Source organism: Emiliania huxleyi (assembly GCF_000372725.1).
Source record: "Emiliania huxleyi CCMP1516 unplaced genomic scaffold EMIHUscaffold_262, whole genome shotgun sequence".
Taxonomy (NCBI): Eukaryota; Haptophyta; order Isochrysidales; family Noelaerhabdaceae; genus Emiliania; species Emiliania huxleyi.
Window position 1 is genome coordinate 150,239 of NW_005200073.1, and position 26,607 is coordinate 176,845.

Here is a 26,607-nt window from a genome sequence, read left to right on the forward strand (position 1 = left end):
AAGCTCCAGCCGCCTCGCAGACATCCTTCACCTCGTTATTGATCACGTGGGACAAGCAAAGGATAAAGAAGCACAGCACGTGCTTTGCCGCACGCATCGAGGTCCAGATGTGCGCAAAGGCGCCGCCCTTGTGCCGCTCCGACGCAATGGTCAAGCTGGCATTGGAGGCGGTGCCGTCGGAGACGCAGAAGTCGATCCGATCGATCGGCAGGCCGAGCTCGTTGATCGCGCGCACGTTGCTCGCGCCGACGTTCACGCCCGTCTTCTTGTGGCCATCGGCGTCTGGCCGGAGCTTAAAGGTGGCGATCACCTCGCGCTCACGCAGCGCTGGCAGCCTCTCGCACGACAGCGTGATGACGACCCACGCAACCTTGTTGATCGTCACCTCGTCCCACTGCAGCACGTTTCGCCGCTTCGAGAAGGAGTTCTCCACAGCGCTCTGGCGCTGCACGAACCAGAACTGCATGTCGTGCAAGCGGACCGTCTCGTGGCTCTCGTGCTGCGGCCGCTCCGCCTCCGGGAGCGACTTCAGGTACCGCTTCGAGCAGGCCGTGGCGACGCCCTGCGCGCCACGCAGCGAGAGGGTCTTACCCGCCGCCGAATGGTAGAGCACGTTCGTCTCCTCTCGCCATTCTGGGAGGTAGACACCCCCCGCTCGGCTCGTGGGCGGCGCCAGGGTCGACGCCGCCGCGCCGGGTCTGCCGGGAGGCCGCCACGAGAGCATGGCCACGTGAGTGCGCCGCATAAGCTCGAGGATCGTCTCGCCGGGCAGGACCACGAGCGTGCGAAAGCGTCCGGCGCCGCGCAGCAACGAGCAGTATTGCCGCTTGAAGCGCTCGAGCTGGACCCGCAGCTCGCGCTGGAGGCTGGGGCTGCGCTGCAGCACCGCGTGGAGGGCGTGCAGCTCGTACAGCCCGCGGAGGCGCGGGATCTCGTCGGGGTGCCGCGCCTGCTCGGCAAGCGCGAAAGCACATTCCTAGCCGGCGAGGCTTGAGTGCGACGGCGTTCTCGTCCATGGTCTCCAAGGCAAACTCGGCCATGGACAGTTGCCAGACGGCATCTGTGCCCCACGCAGCCTGCGGGTTGGAGAGCAGGCGCAGCATGTCGCGCTCCTTCTCCTGCCAGAGCTCGCGCAGATTGGCGAGCGCAGTCTCAATCTCCGCCCGCTGCGCTCGCAGCAGCTGCGACCTCTCCAACGCAGATTGCCTAGTCTGCACACCGGTCTCGAGGGCCTCGAGTGCGTCTGCGGCCGCAGCCTCCGCCAGCTGCACGCTGAGGCTACCCGTCGCGACGCCAGCGGCGCTAGTCAGCTGCGAGTCCTCAAGGCGAGGCCGCTGCGCAGTCCGAGACCTCAAGGCGAGGCCGCTGGCGCCTGTGGCGGTCGCGGGTGACCGACCTTTGCCGTAGCCGGGTTGGCGAACGCAAGCGGAGGCGGTCTGCCCAGCCTTGGAGGCGGCGGCTGCGGCGGGCAGCCGCGCCTTTTGGACGGTAGACGCGCGAGAGGCCTTTTGAGCGGCTTCAGCTCGCTGACTGCGCGTCTGCTTTTGGCACACCACCCACTCGCCGCCGACAGCCTCGTATTGTGGTGCTTCCGATCGTGACGAGGGTTCAGACGGACCGCGCGAGCCGGCTGCGCCAGAGGCCTCCTGTGGAGGACGAGGAGCGCCTTGCTTGACGCCCTTGAGCTTGCGGCCGAGTGCAGGTTTCTTCTTCGGCGGCATCGCGACCTGCTTTGAAGGCACCTCGAAGCTAGCTAGCGGCGACAAGGTTCATCGCGTGTCTTTTCCTGCGGTCCACTGTGAAGTCGGGACCTGAGTCCTCGTTCTTAACACAGCCCGTAAGGTGCCCCGCTGGGGTGCCGGTTCGTTTTCCGCCCACGAACATGACCTCGGAGAACGTATTAGCCGCCCCGGCGCACCTCCGATTCCGGCCGTATCGGCCATTTCGCTGGGGCGGCTTATTTATGCGTTTCGCGACATAATCGCTAAAACTCGAGCCAGAGCTATGGGCGCCGAGTTCGCCACCCAATTTGTGTCACAAGCGGAAGCAGGGCCCGTGGTTCGTTAACTGTAGACCACACGGACGCGCGGCCGGCGGCTGAGAAGGCCACGCAGCCCCTCTTCCTGGTCACTGACGGGAGCACTGGTCGGCGTGAAGACCCCAAGATGGCGCTGTTCGCGCCTCCCGTCCACCACTACCGATCAGGTGGCCGGCCTGGGTGCCCCCCCGGCGGGTGGGAAAGGGCGCAAAGCTCCGTTTCATTGCCTACCCCTGTAGTTTTGACATAGTGATTTGAAGCCGATCCAAAGACCTGCTAAACGGACCGTAGTCCGACGGACGTCGCCCAGACGTACATGCACGACCCGGCCATGACGAACACGACCGCCCTCACCAAGGGAACGAGCTACCTCAGCTCAGGAAATATGTATGTATTTTAGGGATCGCGAATGTTGGACGGAGGGTGGACGCGTCCAGAGGGGGGGTCAGGGGGGTACGGCAGTTTTGGATTTTGCATCTCGGCTGCATCCAATGGCGTGAGAGATGGGCGGCCTGGGATGGGCGGCCCCGAATCACGGACACGTCGGCGAGGACAGCGACGGCGTCGTTGGTGGAGCGCAGGGGCGAGGGCGTCGACCGACGGGCGGCGCACCAGGACTCCAGGAGGTCGCGGAACGACGGGTCGAGCCCCTCCGCCAATCGAGGCGGCGGTCGAGACGGTGAGCGGCTGACGTCCTCGCGGGTGGCGCGGAGTACGGCCGACACTACGTGCTGCGGCAGCCCGCGGAGCCGCAGGAGGCGCGGCGGAGCGGCTGCGCGTGGACGCGACGGCGAGGCTGGCCGGGCACGCTGTCATCGAGATAGGCACGCACGTCGAGATCCTAGGCGAGCAGGGGTGGTGGCCGGCCACCATAACGTGGCGGGAGGTAGGTTCGGGCGGCCGGCTCGTGTGGATGCGGTCGAGTACGACGGCTACCCGGACGCCGAGCCTCTCCTCTCCTTAGAGGAAGAGACGTGGAGGCAGGTGACGCTCGGCGCCGGCAGCGCGGCCCCTAATACCAGCGGCGAGGCGAGCGACGGCGAGAAGAGCGACGGCGAGACTGGGGACGCGCTGCCGTCCAGCGCGACCAACGTCGGCGGCGCGGTCGATACCGGCGGCGAGGGGAGCGGCGTCGAGAGGGGCGGCGGCAGCAGCCGGGATGGCCAGCGGCGCCACGTACGTCGCACGCGGCGGCAGTAGCCGGGTACGGGTGCGGTAGGTCATATACAGGGGGGTGCGGTCGTGAGGCTCTCTGTACGGTATCGTACGGCTCTACAGTATGAGAGGCGTGTCTGATACCTTCTCGAAATGGCGGGAGCGCTGCTCGGGGATGGAGAGGGAGGTGGGTGCCCTCTGTAAGATCAAGCTCGAAATAGAGAATTTTCAGAGACGTTTGGCGTAGGGACCTGGCTTGCGGCAGCGAGGTGGCATGCACACGCTTAGAATCGGAAGAATAACTTATAAAGGCCAAGTCGGCCCACGGGGGGACTTCGTGAGCTGAAGCGACCCAACGATTTCAGTGGCAGCTATTCTCAAAGCCAGTCAGAGCACCGTCCAAAGGCGGGTGCTGTCGACTAAGGGACAATCTTGTCTGTCGACAGCCGAACTTGTGATGGGACACCCTCGGAATCCAACTGCGTACTACTTGGCTAGCACGCTATTGGCATACCGACGGCTAAGGCCGAAATCGGTTCACACCTGCTCTTGCAGGTGTGAACACAAAGGATTCGCTGTATCTACTCAGCTGCTCCGCTTACACTTGCCTGTGAAGTGTGAACAGCGGATTTTGAATCAGCGTTCTCCTCGAACGATATCGGTGTCGAAACACCGCTCTGACAGCGCTCACAGCTGCATCTAAATCCACTTTTTGACGCCCCGTAGAGCTCGGGGAGGAGCAAAGGACGCCCGATTAGCGCTGCGCGCGGCCGGGCAATAAATAAAAAACGCACACCTCTCTACTGTGAGATGGGTAAAAAGGCAGGCGGCGGCGTCGCAGGACGAGGCAGAAGAGAACGACGCGACACAGGAGGAAGTGACAAGGGAGAGAACGACGAGAGTGGGACGACCGCGAGGTGGCATGAAGGTTGCAGCGAGAATCGGCTGTCTTGAAGGCAACAGAACACTCGGGCCGCTTCGTTCTCAACGACAGCGCTCGCACAAGGCCGTCCTCATGGCGGAGGTGCGATGACGTATTAGACTACATTTGGAAGCAGAAAATGTTGCTGCAGGACAAGACTTCAAAGATCGAGCAGCTGCAACAACTCCTACACAGTGAAAGGCAACGTATGGAGCTACTGATTGGAGCAGTTTTGGTATGCGTCTTCCTCCTCTCTTTCCTGAAAGCATTGCGGGATTGGCTTCTGCCGCGGATCCATGGCGAGGTGCTAGGCGTGCCTGTCAGAGCAATCAGAGGGGTGGCCGGTCCCGCAGCACGACTGGTTCGAGAGTTATTGTCGACGCCGAGACGGTTGACAACTTCACGGCTTGCCTTCTCCGAAGTCTTGCCACTTCGCGGTCGCAGCGCTGCTGTCGCCCTTAAACGCCTAATGAGTAATGTACCTCTGGCGGGCCAAAGATCGACACGTCCTTCGCATGTCGATTTCGACTTGACGGCGGCATGGAGGCATCACGTCTCCATGCGCCCGTCAAGTCGGAGCACGGAGCCAGTCTGCGGCGACCACAGCACTCGCAGGAGGTAAAGCCGTCATTAGAGCTTTTCAGAGTCAAGCGATTGCGCGAAATTCCACACTGGTGGATTTTGGTACGCACCGCACCCCCTACCCAAGCATTGTCATGTGAGAGACTTGTTCTTGTTTTCTATCTATCCGCTCCGGACGGGATTGCGGCCCGCTTACCCCATCTGTTCTTGTCGAGGCCAGAGGGTCTCGGCGCGCGTGGGGCGGCCGCGGAGGCGGCGTTTAGGCGGCTCTCGGTCGAGGAGCGTGGCGAGGTGGTCGCGGCGCTCGTGGCGGCACAGTACTAGCCCAACAGCGGGGCGACCGCCCTCTCCAGGTAGGTGTGCCTCTCATTGGCCGTCGCGAAGCCGTCCCACTCGTAGAATGGAACGCTGATCACCCTCCAGCCAGCCGCCGCGAGGAGGCGCCGCTTGAGCAGCGTTGGCCCATTGGGTTTGCGCACGCCCCGGCCGTCGGGCAGCAGGAAGTGAGTCGGGCCGTCCACCTCGACAGCGACGCGTGAAGAGGGCAGCGCCAGGTCGAGCGAGTAGCCGGTGCGCGGCTCGAGATGCTCCTCCTCGAAACCGTGCTGGACGGCGGCGAGGGCAGCCGCGACGGAGCGTTGGAATTCAGAGATCGTCACTTGCGTGACTTGCATAGCGTCGCAGCAGAGCTTGCGATGGGACTCGGAGAGGAGGTGCTGCTGCCCGTCTGCTCCTCGCTCAAGGGAGAGCCAGAGCTGCCACTGGTGCAGCTGAGAGCGGTCCCCGACGCCCCACCTCGACGGATCCTGCGCGAGCGAGTCGCTGATCACGCGCGAGCAATCGGCAAGTAGGACCTGATGGTAGTGACCCGCCGTCGCGTACGCCCACACCGTGTTGGCCAGGTTCTGAGGGGTGAAGCCAGCCAGCCCGCTCCGCACCGCCGCCTCCGCCACAGCCGCGTACAGCGCGTCCGCAGCCACGCCCGCCGTCGCATACGCCCACACCGTGTTGGCCAGGGCCTGAGGGTTGAAGCCAGCCAGCCCGCCGCGCACCGCCGCCTCCGCCACAGCCGCGTACAGCGCGTCCGCAGCCACGCGCGCCGTCGCATACGCCCACACCGTGTTGGCCAGGGCCTGAGGGTTGAAGCCAGCCAGCCCGCCGCGCACCGCCTCCTCCGCCACCGCCGCGTACAGCGCGTCCGCAGCCACGCCCGCCGTCGCATACGCCCACACAGTGTTGGCCAGGTTCTGAGGCTTGAAGCCAGCCAGCCCGCCGCGCACCGCCTCCTCCGCCACCGCCGCGTACAGCGCGTCCGCAGCCACGCCCGCCGTCGCATACGCCCACACAGTGTTGGCCAGGTCCTGAGGGTTGAAGCCAGCCAGCCCGCCGCGCACCGCCGCCTCCGCCACCGCCGCGTACAGCGCGTCCGCAGCCACGCCCGCCGTCGCATACGCCCACACCGTGTTGGCCAGGTTCTGAGGCTTGAAGCCAGCCAGCCCGCCGCGCACCGCCGCCTCCGCCACCGCCGCGTACAGCGCGTCCGCAGCCACGCCCGCCGTCGCATACGCCCACACCGTGTTGGCCAGGTTCTGAGGGTTGAAGCCAGCCAGCCCGCTGCGCACCGCCGCCTCCGCCACCGCCGCGTACAGCGCGTCCGCAGCCACGCCCGCCGTCGCATACGCCCACACCGTGTTGGCCAGGTTCTGAGGGTTGAAGCCAGCCAGCCCGCCGCGCACCGCCTCCTCCGCCACCGCCGCGTACAGCGCGTCCGCAGCCACGCCCGCCGTCGCATACGCCCACACCGTGTTGGCCAGGTCCTGAGGGTTGAAGCCAGCCAGCCCGCCGCGCACCGCCGCCTCCGCCACCGCCGCGTACAGCGCGTCCGCAGCCACGCCCGCCGTCGCATACGCCCACACCGTGTTGGCCAGTTCCTGAGGGTTGAAGCCAGCCAGCCCGCCGCGCACCGCCGCCTCCGCCACCGCCGCGTACAGCGCGTCCGCAGCCACGCCCGCCGTCGCATACGCCCACACCGTGTTGGCCAGTGCCTGAGGGACGAAGCCAGCCAGCCCGCCGCGCACCGCCTCCTCCGCCACCGCCGCGTACAGCGCGTCCGCAGCCACGCCCGCCGTCGCATACGCCCACACCGTGTTGGCCAGTGCCTGAGGGTTGAAGCCAGCCAGCCCGCTGCGCACCGCCTCCTCCGCCACCGCCGCGTACAGCGCGCGCTCCACCCCCGAACGCCGGCCGCACTTTGCAACGCCGTGAGCGATGTTTGCCAGTCCCCGTGCGTCGCACGAAGAGACGAGGTCCAGCGTGCGCTGCACCAGCTGCTCAAGCCGCTCCTCGTGCCACCGCTCGATGCGCTGCTTGCCCAGTTTGTTCCACAGGTTCGCAGCGTGGATGTGGTTCAAGCTCGCGCTGTGGGCAGCAAAGAGCGCAAGGAGCTCGTCGGCGCCGCTGGCATGCGAGATATGGCCACTGATCTCCTTAGCATTGAGCTGACCACCGGCAGCAGAGGTGTGCCTCTCGTCGCGCAATCCCGCACCACGCATCGGCGGACTCGACCGGCGGTCGCTGTGCTGAGGCTGCCCCTCGCCGCGGCGGTCGCACCGGTCATGGTCGCGCCTGGGATCGTGGGACCGATCATCGCGCCGATCGCACAAGTCGTGCTCGCGCTCGCCTATGCTTGGTCGGTCGTTGCAGCCGCGCCGCTCGACGTGCCGCCCGTCATGATGCGGCCATCGTTCGCCTCGCAATTGCTCATCGCGCCATCGCTCAGCGTGCCATCGCTGCTCGCGACCACTGCGCCAAGAATCGTTGTAGCCGCGCCGCTCCTCGTGCCGCCCGTCATGGTGCTGCCATTGCTCGCCTTGCCAACGCTTGTCGCGCCGTCGCGGCTCATCCCGCCGCGGCTCATCGCGCGATCGCGACCGCCGTCGCGACTCGTCCCGCCATCGCCGCCCTTCGCGTTCGTACTCGGCGCGCCGTTGCTCATCACGCCAGCGACGCTCCTCGCCCCGATGGGACATATATATATCTCGAGCGCCGCGCTACGGGGCAAGGACCGCGTCTGTTCACAGCCTTCCTTATGTGAAGAAATTACGTCGTAAGGCGCTGTGCGCTGGTCTGTGAGAGGTTGAGGTGCGAGCCCTGGAGGCCCTGTTCACATAAACGCACAAGCCCGGGCCCAAAATCGCACACAGACAGTCAGACATGCAAGTGAGTGAGTGAGTATTCTTGATACGAAACCACGACGACACACACCAGAGAGAGAGATTTTTAGCAATACCAAACAACTCTAACACTCACACGTAATTTGGGGCCTGGAGCCCTGTTCACGCGCGCGCGAGACGTGCAGACAGGGTTGCCAGGTGAGAGCGAATGGCGCGGTTCACGCCTCGCACAACAGAGAGAGAGATGCGCTCTGCATGGTGGGACATAAAAGAGAGCGAGTACTTGGGCGAGTAGGCCGTGCGGTCAACGCTGCCGCGCGCGACTTTGCGCGCGAGGTCATGCCGGCGGCCTCGCCTCTGGGAGGGTTGACGGTCGTGTTGCCCGCCAGCGACACCTGTGTCAGCCAGAAGGCGAGAGGATGACTCTTGCGAGAAGCGTAGTGCCACGTGCACGCAAACACACGCCTGCTTGTCGGCAAGCGGCGGCGGAGCAGGAGAGAGCTTGAGAACGAGCTTGTTACCGGCGGCCGGCACGAACTCGAGTTTGAGCTTTTCGAGCATGTTTAGCCTGCAGTGCAAGATACGCACGCCAATGCGTCAATACGGCCGGACGAGTATAAAAGCAATCATCAATTATGAACTAATAACTATTACGTATGCAGCTGCTGCAGGCTAAACATGCTCTGAGGATTACTGCAGACCGCTGTGCGACACATGCTGCGGACTTCCGCGGACTACTACCGCACTGCTGCGCATTATTACTGCAGAGTACTGCATTATTACTATCACGATTTCTGTGGACTGCAAGTTCTCAATTAATGACTATTGATTATTATGAGTCGCCCAGTACAGCGCTGCAACTGCTGCACCAACTACTGCGACTACTACTGCAGACTGCGCATTAGTACTGTCACTACTGCCGATACACGCTATTACTGAGGATCACTACAGACTACTGACTGCGGACTAATGCTGCGGACTACTGCGCAGTACCGCGGAACGGATGCTGCGGATTACTGCGGACTGTTGCGGACTGTTGCGGATTATTGCTAATGCGTACTGCTGCGCATACACATAATTAGGACTGCAGACTGCTGCGGACTGCTGCGGACTGCTGCGGACTACTGCGCATTATCGGCCGGATGAATATGAAAGATTGTAAGGCGCCCGGTAGCGGCACGGCCTCAATAACTAATTGATCATTAAGAGGCGCCCAGTACAGCGCTGCAGCTGCTGCCCAACTAGTGCGACTACTGCTGCGGACTACTGCTGCGGACTACTGCGCATTATTACTATCGACTAATGCGGATTTCACGCTATTTCTGTGCGCTACTGCACGTTATGAACGATAATTAATGACTATTGATTATTATGAGTCGCCCAGTACAGCGCTGCAGCTGCTGCACCAACTACTGCGACTACTACTGCAGACTGCGCATTAGTACTGTCGACTACTGCGGATTACACGCTTGTACTGTCGATTACTGCGGACTACTGACGGCGGACTGAGTACTGTGATAATCTCGGGGAGGCTCTCAGGCAATGATTAGGTTGAAGAGGCCAGCCAGAGCCCACGGGGCGTACCATATTAATGAGTGAGAATGAATGACTACGTACTACAGTGGGCGGCGAGGACTTGCTGCTTTTTCACGTCTCTGAGTGAGAATCAGTTACTAATCGCCACAGCCGAGGCAATCCTGTGTCAGTCTCGGCTGGGGGGTCGATCTAACCTCTGCGCAGCTGCAGCGCAGCGGAAAGGACCCGCCTACGCGATGAAAAGGAGAGAAACGAGAGTCGAAGAAGATGTCCTCTGTTTATGAGGGGCTATGCGGGTTATGAAGGCATGTAAAAAAATGTCGGGCTATCTCGGGCAATCTCGCCTAAAAGACAGAAAAAGAAATCAAACCTCGACGTGCCGCGATGCAGGACTAACGCAAGCTTGTTGACCGGGAAGGTTCAGCCGGAGAGAGTAGAGCTGCGCCTACGGGACAGCACGCCGCGGCGTGAGCGTCGAGACGAGGCCGCCGGCACGCGCTGTCTGTCGCGTCCACGGCGCTCGGACTGGAGCCGGGCGGCGACTGGCGAGCGAGCGGGCTGTGGCCGGAAGACAGGAAGGGCGGTCCGGCGCGGGCTCGCGCGGGACAAGGGTGGCGAATGGACAGCAGCGGACGCGTCTCACGGCTGGCAGCGGCCGTAACTGGGTATTCAGGCGGTGCCAGGCTGATACGGGATGCTGAGTGAGGACCTGTGTACGTGCGTGGTGTACAGTGGCGTGTCTACTAGCTCCGAGTAGAGGGGGCGTTCTGAAGTTAAGGGGAAACCCGGTACACGGAGCCAACCCTCGGAGACCTGTGTTTACTTTACGGCCCTTTCCCATAATTCCCTGCGAACGCGCACCCCCAGGGCTAGGGCTCTCTTGCCCGCAACCCGATGCCAATCATCCGGCCCGCTGGGTGCGCTTCTGAGCTCCCCGGCCCTGGATGTGCGGTTGATGACTGCACTCCAAGTGCTCCAAGTTAAGTTTCAAATTAAAATTTGTTTGATGACTGTATCGTGGTCGTCTCTCTAGCCAGTCACTCAGACTCTCGGAGTTTGCTCTAAGAGGATCCGGAGCGTGCGAATGCGACTCTGTGGCTCTCTCCGAAGGGAACCTAGCGTGTGTGAGCGACCCCGAGATGCGCGCAGGCGCCCAAATCACGCTGGAGCTGCGCCGTGTGAGGCCGGATCAGAGTGTCTGGGACGCGGTCTCTCGTGAGAGGTGCTGCCAGGATGTGCCATCGGACGCGTGCCGGCGGCACGCTACGCGCTTCTCCGCACAGCTCCACGTTTGCAACACTGCTCTCGGCGAAAGGCGCGAATCCTGTCGAGTCTCTCTCCACCACACTGGCGGTCGCGTCGAGAGAACCAACGTACCTTTTCGGGCGAACCATCGAGCTGCATGTCGATTTCGACTCGACGGCAGCATGGAGCTCTCGGCCCCTCGAGACCGGATCGGCCGCCACCAGCACTCGAGATCGCCGGACTACCGATCGTCACCCCCGACCCCACCGTCGTCATGGTGGGTAGTAGCGGCGCTACGGCCGTGAATGCGAACTCTGTGCGGGAGGAGAGAGCGCGAACCGTCAGGCTTGACTCCGATCCTCGACGGTCAGAGCGAGAGGGCTCGGTGTCGCACCCTGACTCCCGCCAAGCACCGTACTCCGTAGCAAAGCGCCGCTCAAGCCCTCGCCCGCCGAGCTGGCCACGGGGTGCGGGCCCTCGTCGACGGCAGCCCTGCTCTGCGGCCCAAGGGGGGGGGAAGAGCGCGGGGCGGCGGCGGCCGAGAGGCGGCGGCGTGGCTCTAGGTGTGCGTCGTCGTCGTGTCGCACAAGACAAGCCCCAGGTGGGTGGCCGAGAGGCCGAGGCAGCGAGCTCAGAAGGCGGGCCGTGAGCGAGAGAGAGAAGCGCTTGCTCCTCCGTACCGCCTCCTCGAATCGCCTCCAGCCGTTCCCTGCAGCCTGCCTCCCTCGGATGCTCGGGCTCGCGGGGCATCCTCCCTCCCCTGCTCCATGTCGTCTAAAAGAATTCAAAAAACAATACATGGGAAGAAACACACACGACACAGCCCTGAGCAGAGGAATATACAAAAAATGTCACACTACTCTTCTTTTCTTGTACAGGGTGTGGCGAGCGAGGGTGAGTTGACCAAGGGCCCTCCTTTAGTGCCAGAACGCGCGTCGCCCCGTTCTTTTTTCTGGCGGCATGCACATGAGCGGCGCCGTCTGCCCACCCGCCCTGCTGCCCGACCTGGCGGTGGGCGAACTGGGCGCGCTGGGTTTGCCGTGCGTCAACATCCCGACCGCGACGCACTACATGCGCGCGAGGATCTGCGCCTTCTTTTCCTCGTAGTCCGCTTGCGTGATCAATTCCTTCTCCAACAAGACGCCCCCGGAGTAAAGCCAAGGGGGGAGGTGGGTGCTGCTGCCAAGGGACCCTTTCGCATGGAGGAGGTGCAGCCGCTGCGCAAGGTGGACGCAATGCGGCGAGGATGTCAGCGTCCCGCCAGCTCCGATGGCGCAGGAGCAGAGCTGGCGCTGTGGCAGCGTTGTCGACATCACCATCACCGTGGGTGTATGCGTGCTGTACACCCTGGTCCGCTGCTGATCCTGAACAACAAGTACCTCCTCACCTCCGGATTCCCACACCCCATCGTGCTCACTAGCCTCACGCAGGCCGCCACCGTCGTCTTTGCGGTCGCGCGACGCGACCGCCCTCCCTCTTTCTGGCAAGAGAGCGACCCGCTCTCGCTTGCTCGCCCGCCAATCGCCGCCCCGGCTCCAGTCCGAGTGCCGAGGACGCGATAGAGCGTGCCGGCGGCCTTTGCTGCAAGGAAGTTCTTGTTTGAATGTTTCCAATTTCACACCGAAGCCACGGCGCCTGGTTGTTGCACGCTAGAAACAGGAGTTTCAGGTTTCTGTCCCTCCTCTCCCCGCCCCCGCGCCCCGCGCGGCGCGGCGCGTGTTGGCCTTTGCGCGAGCGTGCCCAGCCGCTTCGCCCCCCATCCCATGCGCTGCAGCGAGACGTGATCAGTCATCACCTCGGAGATGCGCGCCCTCTCGCTCGCCGCAACAAGCAGCACAAGCAGCTGCACCCCCCTCAGCCTGGCACCGCCTGCACCCATCGCCCGCAGGTGGCCTCCATCGCGGAGCCGCGAGACGCGTCCGCTGCTGCCCATTCGCCACCCTGGTCCCGCGCCAGCCAGCTCGGACCGCCCTTCTACCGGCCAAAGCCCGCTCGCTCGCCACAGTTGCCGCCCGGCTCCAGTCTGAGCGCCGTGGACGCGTGAGAGTGTGTCGGCAGCCTAACCTGTCGTCGTTGCGACGCTCACGCCGCGGCGTGCTGCCCGTAGGCGCAGCTCTACTCTCTCAGGCTCGACCCTTCCCGGTCAAGTCAACCCGTTAGTCTCCTCTCCTGCTGCGGCGCGCGGGCGTGTTGATTTCTGTCTGTCTTTTTAGGCGAGGTTGCCCGAGATTGCCCGAGATTTTCTCATATGCCTTTATAGCCCAGCCCACCCCACCCCTCCCCACACTCCCACACCACACCACACCTCCCCCCCGCCCCACTCTCTAGCGATTCTGTGTCCGCAGCCGCTAGGGCCACTCGAGCGCTCTGGCTTGCACTCGCGCCATTGGGGACACCACACCTTCAACCGCTTCTTGACTCACTGTGCAGGAATTCATTCGATCAATATGCTCAAACTCGAGTTCGTGCCGGCCGCCGGTGACAAGCTCGTGCTCAAGCTCTCTCCTCCGCCGCTTGCTGACAAGCAGGTGTGCAATTTGCAGTGGCTGAGGAGCAGGGGGTATGCACGCGCACCGCTGCAACGCACGCAACGCTGCGCTTTACCTGCAAGACTCTTTCCCTGCAAGACTATCCTCTTGCGTTCTGTGGCTGACAGGCGTCTCTGGCGGACAACACGACCGTTAGCTACTCTGGCGGCGGCAACGCCGTCGGCATCCCCTCCGAGCCCGTCTCGTTCAAGGATGGCATCGATACCGGCACCGGCGGCACCGGCACCGCCAGCACCGGCACCGACAACGTCCCGTCCGAGGGCCAGGGCGAGCCCGGCCCGCTCAAGGACGGCAACGTCGCGGGCGAGTTGTCGCCGATGAAGTCCTTTGCGAAGGTCGGAATCGTGCCGGCTGACGACGGCCGCATCACGCTCGTCATCTCCGCGTCGGTGTCGCCTTCGCTCTTCGAAGCCAAGGTGCGCGTGCGCACGCCAGGATTGTATTCATCATCCCTCTCCCGTCTCCGAAAGCCTGCGCGTTCTCTCCCTCGCCCACAGGCTTGCGGCGTCAAGAACGTCAACATCACCGTCGCAAGGACTGGCACGGAGAACGTTCTCAAGGACCCGGCCGCGGAAAAGGCGCCCGACGCGGGCGCGGTCGACTCGGACACGGCCAAGGCCAAGTTTGCGCGCCCGACCGTCATGGGCGCCCTCAAGAAGGACATCCCTGCGGCGGAGGCCTCCATTGACGAGACCGGCGCCATCAAGAACCCGGCGCTCAAGGCGGCCACCAAGGTCGCCACGGCCCTCAAGCCGGCGGCGACCGGCGGCGAGACGCTGCCGTCGATCAAGGAGTTTCCGGAGCCCGCCCCGGCGGCGAGCGCCTTCTTCTGCGCCGTGCGGTGCGCCTGCCGACCCACTCCTTGACCCCACCCCGCTACGTAGGGCGACGCCGACTGGACCGCCGCGGCCAAGGAGTTTCCAGAGGAGAAGCGCGCCCCGGCGGCGAGCGCCTCGCATGCTGCAATCGGAGCCTGCGCCCACGTCTGCTGACGCGCCCAGCTCGCGCACAGGGCATCTCGGAGTGGATGACCCCCTCAAAGTCGCGCCGCAACAACGAGCGCAAGGAGGCGTCCGCCCCGATCGACTGCAGCAACGGGTACGGGGCCCTGCTCGGGGCGGGCGGCAGCGAGGGCATCGTCGGTGGCAACGACGGCAAGGTGCCCTCCAAGGCGACCCGCGGATGCACGCCGTCAGCCACAAAATCGGTACTCGCCGCCTGTGCGGCTTCCGCCAACTGCTCTCCGCTCACAGCCATTCTCGCGCCCCTATTCAGGGCGCGACGGTCAAGCCCAAGACGGTCAACCCCAAGGCCCCCAAGAAGGGCAACAAGACGACCACGACTGCCACACCGAAGGGCTCCGTCTCCGCCTCCGGCTGGCTCTCGTGGCCCAAGCTCTGCTGGCACAACGTGCTCTGCACCGTCTTCATCTGCCTCATCGCGGGCGCGAGCGGCGGGGCCTTCGCCTATTCCTCGCGCGGCTCTGACGGGCTCCTCTCTTCGATCGTTGTGCCCGACGCTTGCTCCGGTCAATCTCGCATGGCCAACGTGACCAAGTCGATGATTGCCGCGGCTCGAGCTTGCCCACGCGCGGCTGTCGTAGCGTTGGGACCCCTCGACGACGAGTTTGGCTTTGAGCTCCAGTTTGGGCTTCCCCATGGATGGTGGTTGTTCAAGCGCTGCCGAAAACATGTGCGCGTCAGCGTTTGCGACAAACCAAACTCAGCGCCGCTCTGGTGGTTTGCCGAGCACCGCGTGATTAGCTGCGTGCGCACTGACAGAAACCGGATTTGCGGACTCCAGTATGGCTGGGTCCCGGAGCTGCAAGGGAGTAGCTGTCACCACGGGTACACGCTGCGCCCTCCTCTCGACGACGAGTACCTTGAAGGCGTCAAGTCGGCGGTTGCCGGATCCTGTCGGCGAATCGTGTCCCCCAAGCCAGTCCTCTTCGTTCATCAAAAGTATGCGCTCGAATGGGGAGCGCCTCCGGCCAATCACGTTCCCATCGAGGGGCTGACGCATTTATTGAAAGGGTATTACGTTCTTTATCACCGCGCAGACAGGGACAGCGTGGAAAAGAAGCGGGACCACGTCTTGGAGTGGGAGGCGGAGGCGACCTGGCTGCGCCGGCACAATTTGAGCGACGTATCGGCATCGAGTGGTCGGCGCTGGGATTTGAAGCAGCAGCTGTGCTTCATGTCGCAAGCCGATGCGTTTGTCGCTTCGCAAGGTGGCGCGAGTCGCTTGGCAGCCTTGTGGCGCAAGCCCACGCTCGTTTGGCACGAAAGGGGGTCTGACAGTTACTTCGACATCCAAACAGCCTTCAACAACTCCCAGATTATGTTAACCCGCAGACCACACGGCGTGCATGCTCTCGGTCCTTTGCTCCACCTATTGCGGTCGCACAAGGGTGCGGTGGGTGCGGCTCCCCCGACCTTTGCATGACGCGGTGTGGACCGTGGGTGTATTTTTCGCCGCTTTTTTTTAAATTCTTGGCGTAATTCTTTGCCTGTACCCCACCAGACCGCCGATTGCCCGGACATGGCTCACGTCGGTCGTCGCTTTTTCTGCCGCCGCCGCCGCCCGCTCGCGCACGCAGCCGGTCATGATTTCTGATTGGCCGCAGTGGGCAGTGGCGTGCTGGGCATGAGAGGAAGTCGGCGGAACGGCCAGGCCGTGTGGGCCGTGCGGCTCTCTGCATCGTTGGCGAATGGCGGACATTCGGCATGCCCGCTGTCCATAAAGGGGTCGAGCTGGCGCGGCACGTGTGGGAGGCTGGCGTCTTCATGTTTTGTCAGAGCAGGCCGCCAAGTGGGAAGCATCCGTTGGAGCCGCCGAAAGCTCCAGTGCACCCTGATGAGGAAATGAAGGATAAACTCAAAAATCAAAGATCCCCGGCCTTATATCAGAAGAATGTGCTGGAAGTAGACCTTGACACTTGACTCCGGAGAGCCAAAAATTAAATTGGCGGCATACAACGAGGCCATGCGGCGGCGGCTGCTTGTATTCCGTACGTGTTCCGGCGCCGCGCGCCTTTTGAATACTCGCATAATGTGGGTAAACCATAGTAGCGCATCTTACCTTATATTTTCCCGTGTCCGGTTTTCCGTTTCGGGCGACGGCACACTCACCGAGCTCTCCGGCGGGGAATCATGTCGGCGAAGGCGGGCTCTGGCGTCTCGGTGATGCGCTCCGATCTCGACGCGTCGACCTCGACGGAGGTGGACGCGCACGAGGCGCAGTGGCGGGCCGGCGTCAACCGCCAAGCGCGTCCAGACGCCGCTTCGCAAAGGCGGGCGGCGGCGTCATTGGCTGCTGCAGCCAAGCGGCGGCGGAGAAGGACATGAACAACATACCTGCGCAAGCCGTCGCCCGGGCGGCCGCAGGCGGTGCCATCTCAACCCACTCTCGGCACCGCTGCACGTGCGTGCTCCCTCTCCCACCCAACTCGGCTCCACTCTCGTCCACCCGCGCCCACCCCATCATCTGCTCTCAGGCTGATTGCGGCGTGTGTTGCGCAATGCCGAGCCACCAGACGCTGGCCAGAGCAAGATTGTGATGCCTCTGTCTGGGCCGGGGGGGCGTTCGACAGCGCGCGAGGCTGCCTCCCTGCCCTTTGCGACGCTTGCGACCACTGCTGAGTTGCATGCAGTACAGAGTAGCAGTGGGTGGGGAGGGCTTGCGCCCCCCCCCCCCCCGGCAGAATGGTAAACTCGTGTCTACTCACCTCGTCGGCTCCATCGGCTGCCTCTCGTGCGCCGGCGGCCTCTCCATCCAACCGCTTCTGCGTCCCCTTCTCTGCCCGGTGCTCGCGTGTCGCGATGTCGCTCTGCCGAGAGGGTCATCGCCGGCGTAGGCGGAGCGGCGGGCCCTTCGTTACAGAGACAACAAAGACATTTCACCCCTCGGGCTGTTGTTGCAGACAGAAAAACAAATTTGGCGCGCGTGCGCGCAAGGTCTGCTAGTACGCTACTATGAACAGAGAAGCCCATTAAAGTCGCGATGGCAGTCCACGCCGAGCCAGCCTGCTGCCGGCTCGCACGGCAGCCTCTTCCTCTGGACCAGCCTCAACTTCCGTACAGTCAACATTTTGTCGCTGCGTGCTCGTGGCGAGCTGTGGCGGCGGTCGAAGTTCGCCCAGATTCGGTGACGAGCGCCAGACGATAGTAGTGTCTCTGTTCGCCCTGTGCATGTCAGGCCAGGCTGCAGCAGGGCACTACCATCGTGCTGCCCTGCTGCAGCCTGGCTTTGCCCACTGTGCACAGTCGCCGGAGCACCACCACCGCCCGGCATCGTGTCACGGCAAGCTCCTTCTGCACCCGTTCGCGAGGCTCTCGCGCTGGCACACTTTGGCCATCTGCTGCTCGCGTTCGGCGAGCTCTTCTCCGCACTCCTGCCACGGTGCCGTCACCACACACCTTCTGGCCGGCCTGAGCCGCGCGGGGTCGCCGGCGGGGGCAACGCGTCGACCTCTCTCTCTGGTGCACCACGGGCCGCGACGGCTGCTGGCAGCAGGCGCAAGGAGGCAGTGTGCCGGCACAGTCGAGCCGGAGCATCGGGTTCTTGATGCTTGTGGGGTCAAGTCTGACCTTATGTGGCATAATATGCAACAATAATGCGATGCTATCTCCCGGATTTTTGAGATATGATCCCTCAAAGTCGAATTATGGTTTACTGGTGACCATAGTAGTGTCTGTCTTGTTTTGCGTTTCTTCAAACGAATCCTTTAAAGTCTCGACAATCACTAAGCTGCTTATGTGGCACCGCAGAGGCTCCCTTGGGGATGCCTGAGGCCACCCCAACCACTCACCAAGCCTTACGTGGGCGTATTCAAACCTACTTTTATGGTTTACCCACCTCGAGTTACCCACACTATGCGAGTACAGTATTCAGGCTCCTGGCAGACCTCTGTGTGAATGCATGTATTTGTATTCAACACGTAGGCCTCAGGCAGCTCCGAATGGGCACCTCCCAGAAAAAATTCTCGGGGGGGTGGGGGGTGGCCGCGGCACTGTCAGCACCAACCTTTCACTCCCAGACACCAAGCACGCCGCTCGCTCGTAAATCCTTGCGCCACACCGGGTGAATGTTACGGCTAATGACGAGGAGAGTATTTCATCGCCTCCTAGTGTGCATCAGCGTCACGGCCGTGCGCCCGCTTCAACCGGGAGACTGCCTGACGGTCGGCGTCGTCTGGAACGACAGCGGCGACCGCGTGCGCTTTGGGCTTCTCCTATTGGCAGACCTCCAGCCAGGCGAGAAGGTGCATGTGACGGATGACGCCTGGTCGAATGCCGAAGGCGGCTTTCGCGACTTGTCCGGAGAGCGTCACCTCACATACACCGCTGAGGTTGTCGTTGGGGCGGCACCGTGCTACGCGACATGCCGGACAACATCGTGCCCAAGCACTACAAGGACATCGCCAACATCAGCGACCCCAAGCTGCGCGACATGTGGTACAAGGCGTATGACACCGAGTTCCTCGGCCTCATCCAGAACGGCACGCTCAAGCCCATGCGCCGCCCCGCCAAGGTGCGCGTCCTCCCGCTGAAGGAGATCGCCTCCCAGAAGTCCGACGGCCGGTGCAAGTGGCGCGGATGTGTCATGGGCAACCTGATGCGGCCCAGCGTCGACTTCACCAAGACCTTCGCGAGCGTCGTCCGCTACGGCACGACCCGCACCGTGCTCAACGTGGCCGCGCAGGAGGACATGGAGCTCATCACGTGCGACCAGCCCATGGCGTACACCTGGGCGGAGCGCGGGGAGGGCGAGACCTGGTACTGCGAGATGCCGAAGGGGCTCAAGGGCAAGCCCGAGTACTTGTAGCGTCTGAGATCGACCCAACCACCGGCGACATGCCCGAAAATTCTTCTGGGCCCTGAGCTCTTTCAGCGACATGGTCGTCGACGACATGGGACCAGCGACCTCGCCGAGCAGCGGCCGGCGCAGGCTTGACGAGGCTGAGGTCGCCGCAGGGAGACGGGTGGCCCGAGCAGCAAAAGGCAACAGCCGACCGCTCGGGACGGGAGTCGGCCGTGGCGCCAGCAACGGCATTCCAAGCTCCGCCGGGCACAAAGGCAGTCGAGGCCTCGCGGGCGGCGGGCGAGGCGGCGGGCGAGGCGGCGGGCGAAGCGGCGGGCGAAGCGACGCGCGAGGCGGCGGGCGAGGCGGCGGCGGGCGAGGCGGCGGCGATGCGGGCGGTGGCGGCGGCGGAGTCGGCGGGCGCGGCGGTGGTGGTGCGGGTGGTGGCGGTGGAGGCGGCGGGCGAGGAGGCGGTCCAGGCGGCGGGCGAACCGGCGGCAGAGGCAAGGGCAAGGGCGGCCGCCAGAAGCGGGGAGGCGGTCCGGGTGGTGCAACCACAGCAGGTGCGCGCGTGGACGCGGACCCGGCGGAGGAGGATGCGGTTGCGGTTGCTGAGGCGGCGGCGGCGGCGGCAGCAGCGGCGGCAGCGGAGGTAGCGGCAGCAGAGGCAGCGGCAGCAGAGGCAGCGGCAGCAGAGGCAGCGGCAGCAGAGGCAGCGGCAGCAGAGGCAGCGGCAGCTGAGGCAGCGGCAGCTGAGGCCGCGGCAGCAAGGGCGGCAGCCGCAGAGGCGGCGGCAGCAGAGGCGGCGGCCAAGGCGGCAGCAGTAGAGGCGGCAGCAGTAGAGGCGGCAGCAGCCGAGGAGCGAAGGAAGCGCGCCCGCTTGGAGGCCGAGGCGGCGGCAATAGCGCGCAAAGCTGCTGCAGCGCGGCGAGTGCAGTCGGCCGGCACGGCATTTGCGCTGCTCGGCGAGAGCAAGCGCGCGGGAACGAGGCGACTCGTCAGCGCATTGAGACTTCCACTCCCCCTCTTTAGGCGAGAGCAGTGATAGCGACGGTTCTCCCTCTAGCGAGGCCAGCGACGACGAAGCCCAGGACGGAGTTGAGGAGCTCGTCGAGGCCCAAGTGGATGAGGGTGGCACCGTCGAACAGGCAGCACGCGCAGCTGCCGCGAAGGAGGTGCGGGGTGCGGAGGCCGCTGGGGCGGTCGAGGTGGTGGCGGCGTTGGCGACAGCTGCGGCGGCGGCGGCGGAGGCGGCGGAGGCGGCGGATGAGGAGGTTGGTCGTGTCTGGTGGGGCTCGGAGGCAGTTGAGCTGAGCGAGCGCGTCCCGCTCGCAGTGTCGGCCGGCGCACCCCTCAAAGCCAGTTCCGATGATACCCGAGCGAACCGAGAGTATGGTCGAGATGTAGGCGGCGCACTACTCGAAGCAAGGGGCCCACAAGGCGCCACCATGTCACTCCTGCTCACCGTCTATCACCCCCCCCCCCCTACCGCCGCCGCCACCCGCCCGCCCGCCCCTTTGCCCACTCTTTGCGCCCTACATACGCCTCCTCTCACCACGGCACGCGCACCCCTGTCTCTCGACTGCGGCACCGTGCTTCACTCCGCACTCCACCGCTGCCATCTTCCCTGTCTCGAGGCGCACGCCAACGAGGACCGGTATGCTGTGCGGTACGATCTCAACGAGGATCTATCGCGTGCCTCCCGCCGGAGCGAGAGAATGCGCGACGAGGCGTCGGCCCCAGCCTCCCGCGGCTCTTCCCCAACCCCCTCTTCGCCGATCCCTCCGTCGAACGCCTTTTTTGCGGTGTACGATGGGCATGGCGGCTCCGACTGCTCCTCGCTCGCAGCCACCCGGCTTCACCTTCTCCTCGCTCATGATGAGGAGGCGACCTCCGAGACATTTGGCAGACCGAGGCGGCGCCACGTGCTTTTTTCGCAATATTGCTTTTAACGGCTAGGCGTGGCGGGAGAGGCCCGCTGCGGCCCTTGCGAAGGCGTTCGCCGCTGCAGAGCAAGAGATGCGCGTGGCATCGGGCCTTGCAGCGTGCTGCCATATATTCGCCACTCCCAGTGCCCTTGCACGTTTAGGCGCGCCGCGTACACCCGAACTTCCGATCGCTCGGGGACGTGCGCGTTGGTCGCCCGAAGTCACGGGTCGCCCACCCAAAGCAGCAGCGAGTCTTTTCAGACGATTCACGGTTCATCTCTCAGGCCGTATTGTTGCGCGGCTCGAAGCTGCATGTCGCTTCCGTCGGCGATTGCCGCACGCTGCTCGTGAGCGGCGAGCACACATACCAGCAGCTGACCACTGACCAGCGCGCTTCCGAGCCGGCCGAGAGGGCGCGCATCCTTGAGTGCGGCGGCGAGATATCTGCGGACGGGCGCGTTTGGGGCTCGCTCATCCCCAGCCGCACGCTCGGCGATTTCCCGTGGAAGGACCGCGACGGCGGACGCGCCCTCAGCTCGTTGCCGGCGTTGTGCACAGCCACGTCGATGACACACGCCCGCGCACACCAACAGCAGTCCCGCCGGTACTTCCTAGGCGTGCGCTTCCTTCTCTGTCCTCCCCACGCACAAATATCTCGTCCTCGGCTCGGACGGGCTCTTCGACGTGTTGCAGAACCGGACCATCGCCCGCCTCATCGGCCGGCTCAACTCTGGCGCACAGGTGCTCTCACCACATGCTTCCCCACACCATCCCCGTCACCACTCATCGGCCGGCGCGATTGCATGCGCAGCGCGCCTGCAACGAGCTGGTGAAGGAGATCAAGAAGCGGCCTGGCACCGACGACACGACAGTCATCGTTATCCACTTTGAGAGGGATCGCCAGAGAGAATGCTCAGCTGACAAGCTGTTCGGCGCCGTCCGCCGCTCGGTGACGGTCTGAACGATTTTTGAGATATCCCGCAAATAAATAAATAAAACTGACACCTCTCTGGAGATGGGTAAAAAGGAACAGCAACAGGTCCCCGCCCTGCGATCTTTGTGCCGGTCGTCTCTTTCCGCGGTGCGTGATATCATCCCGGATATCCCGCGCAACCGCCCGCGGCCAGGCAAAAAGGACATGACCGCGCTTTCCCCGAGGGGGCCACGCCGTCAACGCCCTTGCCGCACACACTCACACGCTCCTGCAGCACTCTAGGGGCACACTTCATGGCGCCGCGGTTGGAGGCCAGCACTTGTGGAGTGCGGTTAGCGTGGAGGGACTTATCGTTTTTGTATGAGCTCGAGCGTCGAGGTAGCGCCTTCGATGTTATGAAACACACGCAAGGCGGACACACACACACATGACGCATCACTCCATCGCACTAAACACTTTCGCCCCCTCGCCCCCAACCCATCCACCTCGCCGAGTCCGAGATACGCGCGAGATTATGCCCGAGGTGCCTCAGCGCGCGATCTCGGGCGATCTATCTCCCGCCATCTCTGAGCCGCGCCGCGCCGCCGCCGCCGCCCCACCCTCCCACACACACACCGCCGCCCGCGCGCAAGGGAGTATGGTATAGTGCAAACGCCGGTTTGTAAAATTCTTTTGTGCGCCCGTGGAGCTGCCTAGCGAACCTAGGGCTTGAGAACACACACCACCATGCGAATAGCGAGATTGGTCGTCTTCTTCCGGAGGTAGCATGCACCTTCCAGAGAGTCGGCGAACCTCGACAGCGCCTTCGGTGGCATGCAGCTCATTGCGCCTGAATGAAGCCTGCCTGGCTGGAGAGCAGCTCCTCTGCTGCTCACACGCTCTGCACAGATGGCACAGCCTACTGTGCGGCTGCCGCAGCTGTGACAGCGATTTGGCCTGCACAAGCTTTTCCGGCAAACAAAAAGGAAAACAGAGGGTCCCCAGCAAGCACTTTGCGTTTCCGGAAATTTCCAGGGAAAACAGAGGGAGAGAGAGAGGGTGTTTGGTGCTCCATTCTGGAAACTCGCGAGTTTCCCTGAGTCTGAGAGCTGGTCTGGGGCAAAATCTGACGCAAAATTGAGGAAATCGGCACGATTCCCAGGCGGTCGCAGGGTATTTTCCAGGTATACCCGGGGTTTTCCAGGTATACCCGCAAAATACCCGGTATTTTGCCGATTTGGCTGATTTTGGGCCCAAACCTCAGACTCGGCTCAGAGCCCGGAAATTTTGATGGTTTCCCCGGGAAAATAGAGAGGAAAAGAGAGCGTGCTGTAGAGAAAAAAGGAAAGGAAAAGAGACGGGGTGCGAGAGGAAAAGCTTGTTCAGCCTAAACAGCGATGGGCTCGCCCTCACTTGTGCTTTTTATGAACGGCGAGGGTTCAGAATTATTTTCTCGCTTTCTCTGTGTACCTGTGTTAGCGCCAGTGCGCGCCAGTCCGGGGAGCGGGTTCTAAAATTCTTTTCTTCGCGATGTCTTGCCTCGCCGCCGTCGCGCCGCCTCGCCTCCGCCTCCACCGCCGCCCCCTATCCAGACACGCCGCCGCCCGCCCGCCTCCTCGACCTCCCCACGGAGCTCCTCGTGCGCGCCTTCTCTCGCTGCGACCCCGCCGACATCGCGCGCGTCGCGGCCGTCTCGCTCCTCTTCCACGCTTCGCTCGCGGTGGAGGGCATCCGCTTGTGGGCGCAAGAGCGTGGCTTCGAGCTGCCGGCGCAGCCAGAGGGCGAGGGCTGCGCCATGCGGTGGTTGTGCTTCGCTGCGCTGCTGTGCGAGTCCAACCCGCCGGCGAGGGCGGCGGTAGGCCAACGGCACAGCGTCTTCATCGACGGCGAGGGGCGGCTCTCGTCGTGCGGTAATGAGGCAGTGGAGGGCGAGGAGGACGAGGAGAACGACGAGGACGACGAGGAGGAATTCCCAGGGCTCCTCGGCCACGGCGAGGGCGTGACGCGGCTCAACACGCCGACACGCCTCCCTTCCCCGCTGGGCGGCGAGCGCGCCGTGAGCGTGTCGGCTGGAGACGCGCACAGCTTCGCCCTCACCGCCGACGGAGCTGTCCGGAGCTGGGGCTATGGAGCCCTTGGCATGCTGGGCCACGGCGACGAGCAGGACCAGCCGCTGCCCAAGGAGGTGGAGGCATTTGCTGGCCAGCGCGTCGTCGCTGTGTCGGCTGGAGAGCAGCACAGTCACGCAATCACCGCCAATGGCGCCGTCTGGAGCTGGGGCAACGGAGGCGAGGGCCGGTTGGGCCACGGCTACCAGCAGGCCCAGTTGCTGCCCAAGGAGGTCGAGGCCTTCGCTGGCCGGCGCGCCATCGCCGTGTCGGCTGGAAGCGACCACAGCCTCGCCCTCACCGCCGACGGCAGCGTCTGGAGCTGGTCACGGCGACACGCAGCACCGGCTGCTGCCCAAGAAGATCGAGACCTTGACGGACAAGCGCGTCGTCGCCGTGTCGGCTGGAATGTGGCACAGTCTGGCCCTCTCCGCCGAAGGCACCGTCTGGAGCTGTGGCAGTGGAGGCTTTGGCAAGCTGGGCCACGGCGACCTGCAGAGCCAGCCGCGGCCGAAGAAGATCGAGGCCTTGAGGCTGACCAGCGCGTCGTCACTCTGTCGGCTGGAACCCGCCACAGCCTCGCCCTCACCGCCAATGGCGCCGTCTTTACCTGGGGCGAGGGCAAGGACGGCTGCTTGGGCCACGGAGAGGACCTGTCGAACCAGCTGCTGCCCAAGAAGGTCGAGGCGTGGTCGCGGGGTTGAGGTCGCGGGGTTGAGGTCGCGATACGGCCTCTTGAAAGCGTTTTCCCGGCACACTGTGAGACCATGGGTGTGAGTACGCTACCAGCGCTTGGTCACATCGGCCCTGAGGTCAGATCCTTTTCTACTTCCGTTTGAAGTCTTGACGAATAGACTTCTCTCTAGACTCTACTCTGTTGATGATAATTATAGACACTTGCTTGTGAGTGTACTGGCTGGAGGTGGAGCCGAGCAGGAGGGCCCGGCGCACAACCCCTGTGCGCGGAACTCGCTGCGCGAACGCTCAGAGAGGACAGTGCTCAGTGGCGGACCAGAGAGCAAGCCTGCAAACAGCAAACGGTTACCCAGCCAAAGCCTCCGGGCGCACCTCTCGGCCCGTACGGCCGTACCTAGGTAGAGGGAGCGGACCGTGAGTTGAGGAAATCGAGGGACGCGACCCCCTTCGCCACAGACGGTCCCGCGCCTCGCCGCTATGACCGCTGCACGGCCCATACCATCCGCTGTGCAGCGGTCTTTGTCCGGAGTGAAAAGTCCAACGCGCTCGTCGGTGGCGGTGTCCCTCGATTTCGCCGCGCTCGGCGAACCTCGACAGCGCTTTCGGTGGCATGCAGCTCTTTGCGACAGAAGCCTGGAGAGCAGCTCCTCTGCTGCTCACACACTCTGCACAGGTGACACAGCCTACTGTGCGGCTGCCACAGCTGTGACAGCGATGGGCTCGCCCTCACTGGCCCTCAGTCACTTGTGCTGCGGCTTGTGTGAGCGACACTGCTCGGCGACTGCCGGCACACTGTGAGACCATGGGTGGGAGGTAAAACCACGGTACCAGCGCTTGGTCACATCGGCCCCGAGGTCAGATCCATCTACTCTGTTGATGACAAGACTTGTCTACTGGCTGGAGCCGAACAGGAGGGCCCAGCGCACAACCCCTGGTCAACTCAGGGACAGGGTCCACACCCCGTAGCTTAATGGACGTTTACCTCTGAACAACCGTCTCCCGCAAATCAGATAAACTCTCCGAGCACACCGCACCTCGCACACCTCGACGCTGTGCGACACTGAAGTGACTTACTTTTGTCTGGCAGCATGAGCAATAGAGTGAGGAAGTGACTAGGGGGGCAGTGGCCCCAGGAGCAGGATGGCTCCCTACTGTCGTACCTGCACGTTGGCACACAATAGGTCCTTGATGCGCTCGACAGCCTCGGCCGACACGTCGGAACAGTAGCGGATGTTGAGTGAGCGGAGACCATGGCAAGCGGCGGCGAGCTCGAGCAACCCTGCGTCTGTCGCGAGCCGCTGCCCAGAACCTACTCCGCAATGTGTCAGAGGGTCGGGAGGGCGTGAGGGACGGGGTCTAAGCGAGCCACTGCCGGAGCCTGGCTGGCCACCGAGGTCGAGGGACTGGAGTCGGGGGCAATGCGCGGCTATGGCCTCGAGCGTCGTTTGCGTGAGGAGAGTGCAATTGTTGAGGTCGAGCGTACTCAGCTGCGGGCAAGCTGCGACGAGGGTGCTCAGGCCGGCGTCGGTCAGCTGCTTGCAATAGGCAACCTACTCACACCGCGGAACGCTCGCGCGCTGGCGTGCGTTGGAGGGGGGGGGGGGGGGGGGGGCCAAACCCACAGGGAGCGGAATTTCAAAAAACTTTTGGCCCCCCCAAAAAACCCCCCCCCGGGGAGGTTTTCCTATCCCCCCTCATAACCCCGAAACCCCCGGGTTTTCCCGGGGGAGGGGCCCCCCCGGCAGCTAAATGCAGGGGTAGGTTCCTGCTTGCCGAGGTCAAAAAAAAGAAACCTCGGGAAACCCGCCCCAAAAAGAAAAAATGCCTCTTTTTAAAAGGGACCGGGGCCCTCCCTGTAAAAAGCCCTCAGGTTCGGGAAATGCCCGGGGAGAGGGCTCACGGGAACGGGCCCAACCTTTTTGCAAAGGGCCACCTCGAAAAAAATAAGGTTTGGGAATTC

The 26,607-nt window shown here is 63.7% G+C and overlaps 6 protein-coding genes across 6 annotated transcripts in view; 1 reads left to right on the top strand and 5 right to left on the bottom strand.

The window, feature by feature from the left end:
• Window positions 1–5,017: 5,017 nt before the first annotated feature.
• Window positions 5,018–7,249, bottom strand: EMIHUDRAFT_115729 (hypothetical protein; the record flags this gene model as incomplete). The annotated part of the gene is made up of 2 exons (XM_005777312.1): window positions 5,018–5,492; window positions 6,993–7,249. 2 exons carry the CDS (start codon window positions 7,247–7,249, stop codon window positions 5,018–5,020), a joined length of 732 nt encoding a protein of 243 aa, XP_005777369.1.
• Window positions 7,250–7,377: 128 nt separating this feature from the next.
• Window positions 7,378–7,692, bottom strand: EMIHUDRAFT_238136 (hypothetical protein; the record flags this gene model as incomplete). Its single annotated transcript, XM_005777313.1, has 1 exon — window positions 7,378–7,692. One exon carries the CDS (start codon window positions 7,690–7,692, stop codon window positions 7,378–7,380), a length of 315 nt encoding a protein of 104 aa, XP_005777370.1.
• A 310-nt stretch (window positions 7,693–8,002) lies between these two features.
• Window positions 8,003–10,800, bottom strand: EMIHUDRAFT_238137 (hypothetical protein; the record flags this gene model as incomplete). The annotated part of the gene is made up of 3 exons (XM_005777314.1): window positions 8,003–8,028; window positions 8,266–8,438; window positions 10,784–10,800. 3 exons carry the CDS (start codon window positions 10,798–10,800, stop codon window positions 8,003–8,005), a joined length of 216 nt encoding a protein of 71 aa, XP_005777371.1.
• A 6,593-nt stretch (window positions 10,801–17,393) lies between these two features.
• EMIHUDRAFT_315378 (hypothetical protein) lies at window positions 17,394–17,801 on the bottom strand (the record flags this gene model as incomplete). The annotated part of the gene is made up of 1 exon (XM_005777315.1): window positions 17,394–17,801. The coding sequence occupies one exon, from the start codon at window positions 17,799–17,801 to the stop codon at window positions 17,394–17,396; it is 408 nt and encodes a 135-aa protein (XP_005777372.1).
• Window positions 17,802–20,450: 2,649 nt separating this feature from the next.
• Window positions 20,451–21,939, top strand: EMIHUDRAFT_457657 (hypothetical protein). Its single transcript, XM_005777316.1, has 6 exons — window positions 20,451–20,468; window positions 20,640–20,927; window positions 21,092–21,140; window positions 21,215–21,475; window positions 21,546–21,671; window positions 21,742–21,939. Exons 2-6 carry the CDS (start codon window positions 20,662–20,664, stop codon window positions 21,889–21,891), a joined length of 852 nt encoding a protein of 283 aa, XP_005777373.1. The 5' UTR covers window positions 20,451–20,468; window positions 20,640–20,661; the 3' UTR covers window positions 21,892–21,939.
• A 3,693-nt stretch (window positions 21,940–25,632) lies between these two features.
• Window positions 25,633–26,607, bottom strand: part of EMIHUDRAFT_457658 (hypothetical protein) — a 2,223-nt gene continuing 1,248 nt past the window's right edge. Inside the window, exons 4-6 of the mRNA XM_005777317.1 lie at window positions 26,038–26,197; window positions 25,824–25,926; window positions 25,633–25,727 (exon numbers count right to left, since the gene is read on the bottom strand). Of these exons, the coding sequence (XP_005777374.1) occupies window positions 25,718–25,727; window positions 25,824–25,926; window positions 26,038–26,197 (273 nt within the window). The 3' untranslated portion in view covers window positions 25,633–25,717. The remainder of the gene's footprint in view (window positions 25,728–25,823; window positions 25,927–26,037; window positions 26,198–26,607) is intronic.

Bases quoted from the DNA above. Each gene is read 5' to 3' on its own strand.
- EMIHUDRAFT_457657 (XM_005777316.1), top strand. From the start codon at position 20,662: ATGCTGTGCGGTACGATCTCAACGAGGATCTATCGCGTGCCTCCCGCC. The intron at 20,928-21,091 runs GTGCTTTTTTCG...TTGCACGTTTAG, and splicing joins GCAGACCGAGGCGGCGCCAC to GCGCGCCGCGTACACCCGAA. The intron at 21,141-21,214 runs GTCGCCCGAAGT...TTCATCTCTCAG, and splicing joins GCTCGGGGACGTGCGCGTTG to GCCGTATTGTTGCGCGGCTC.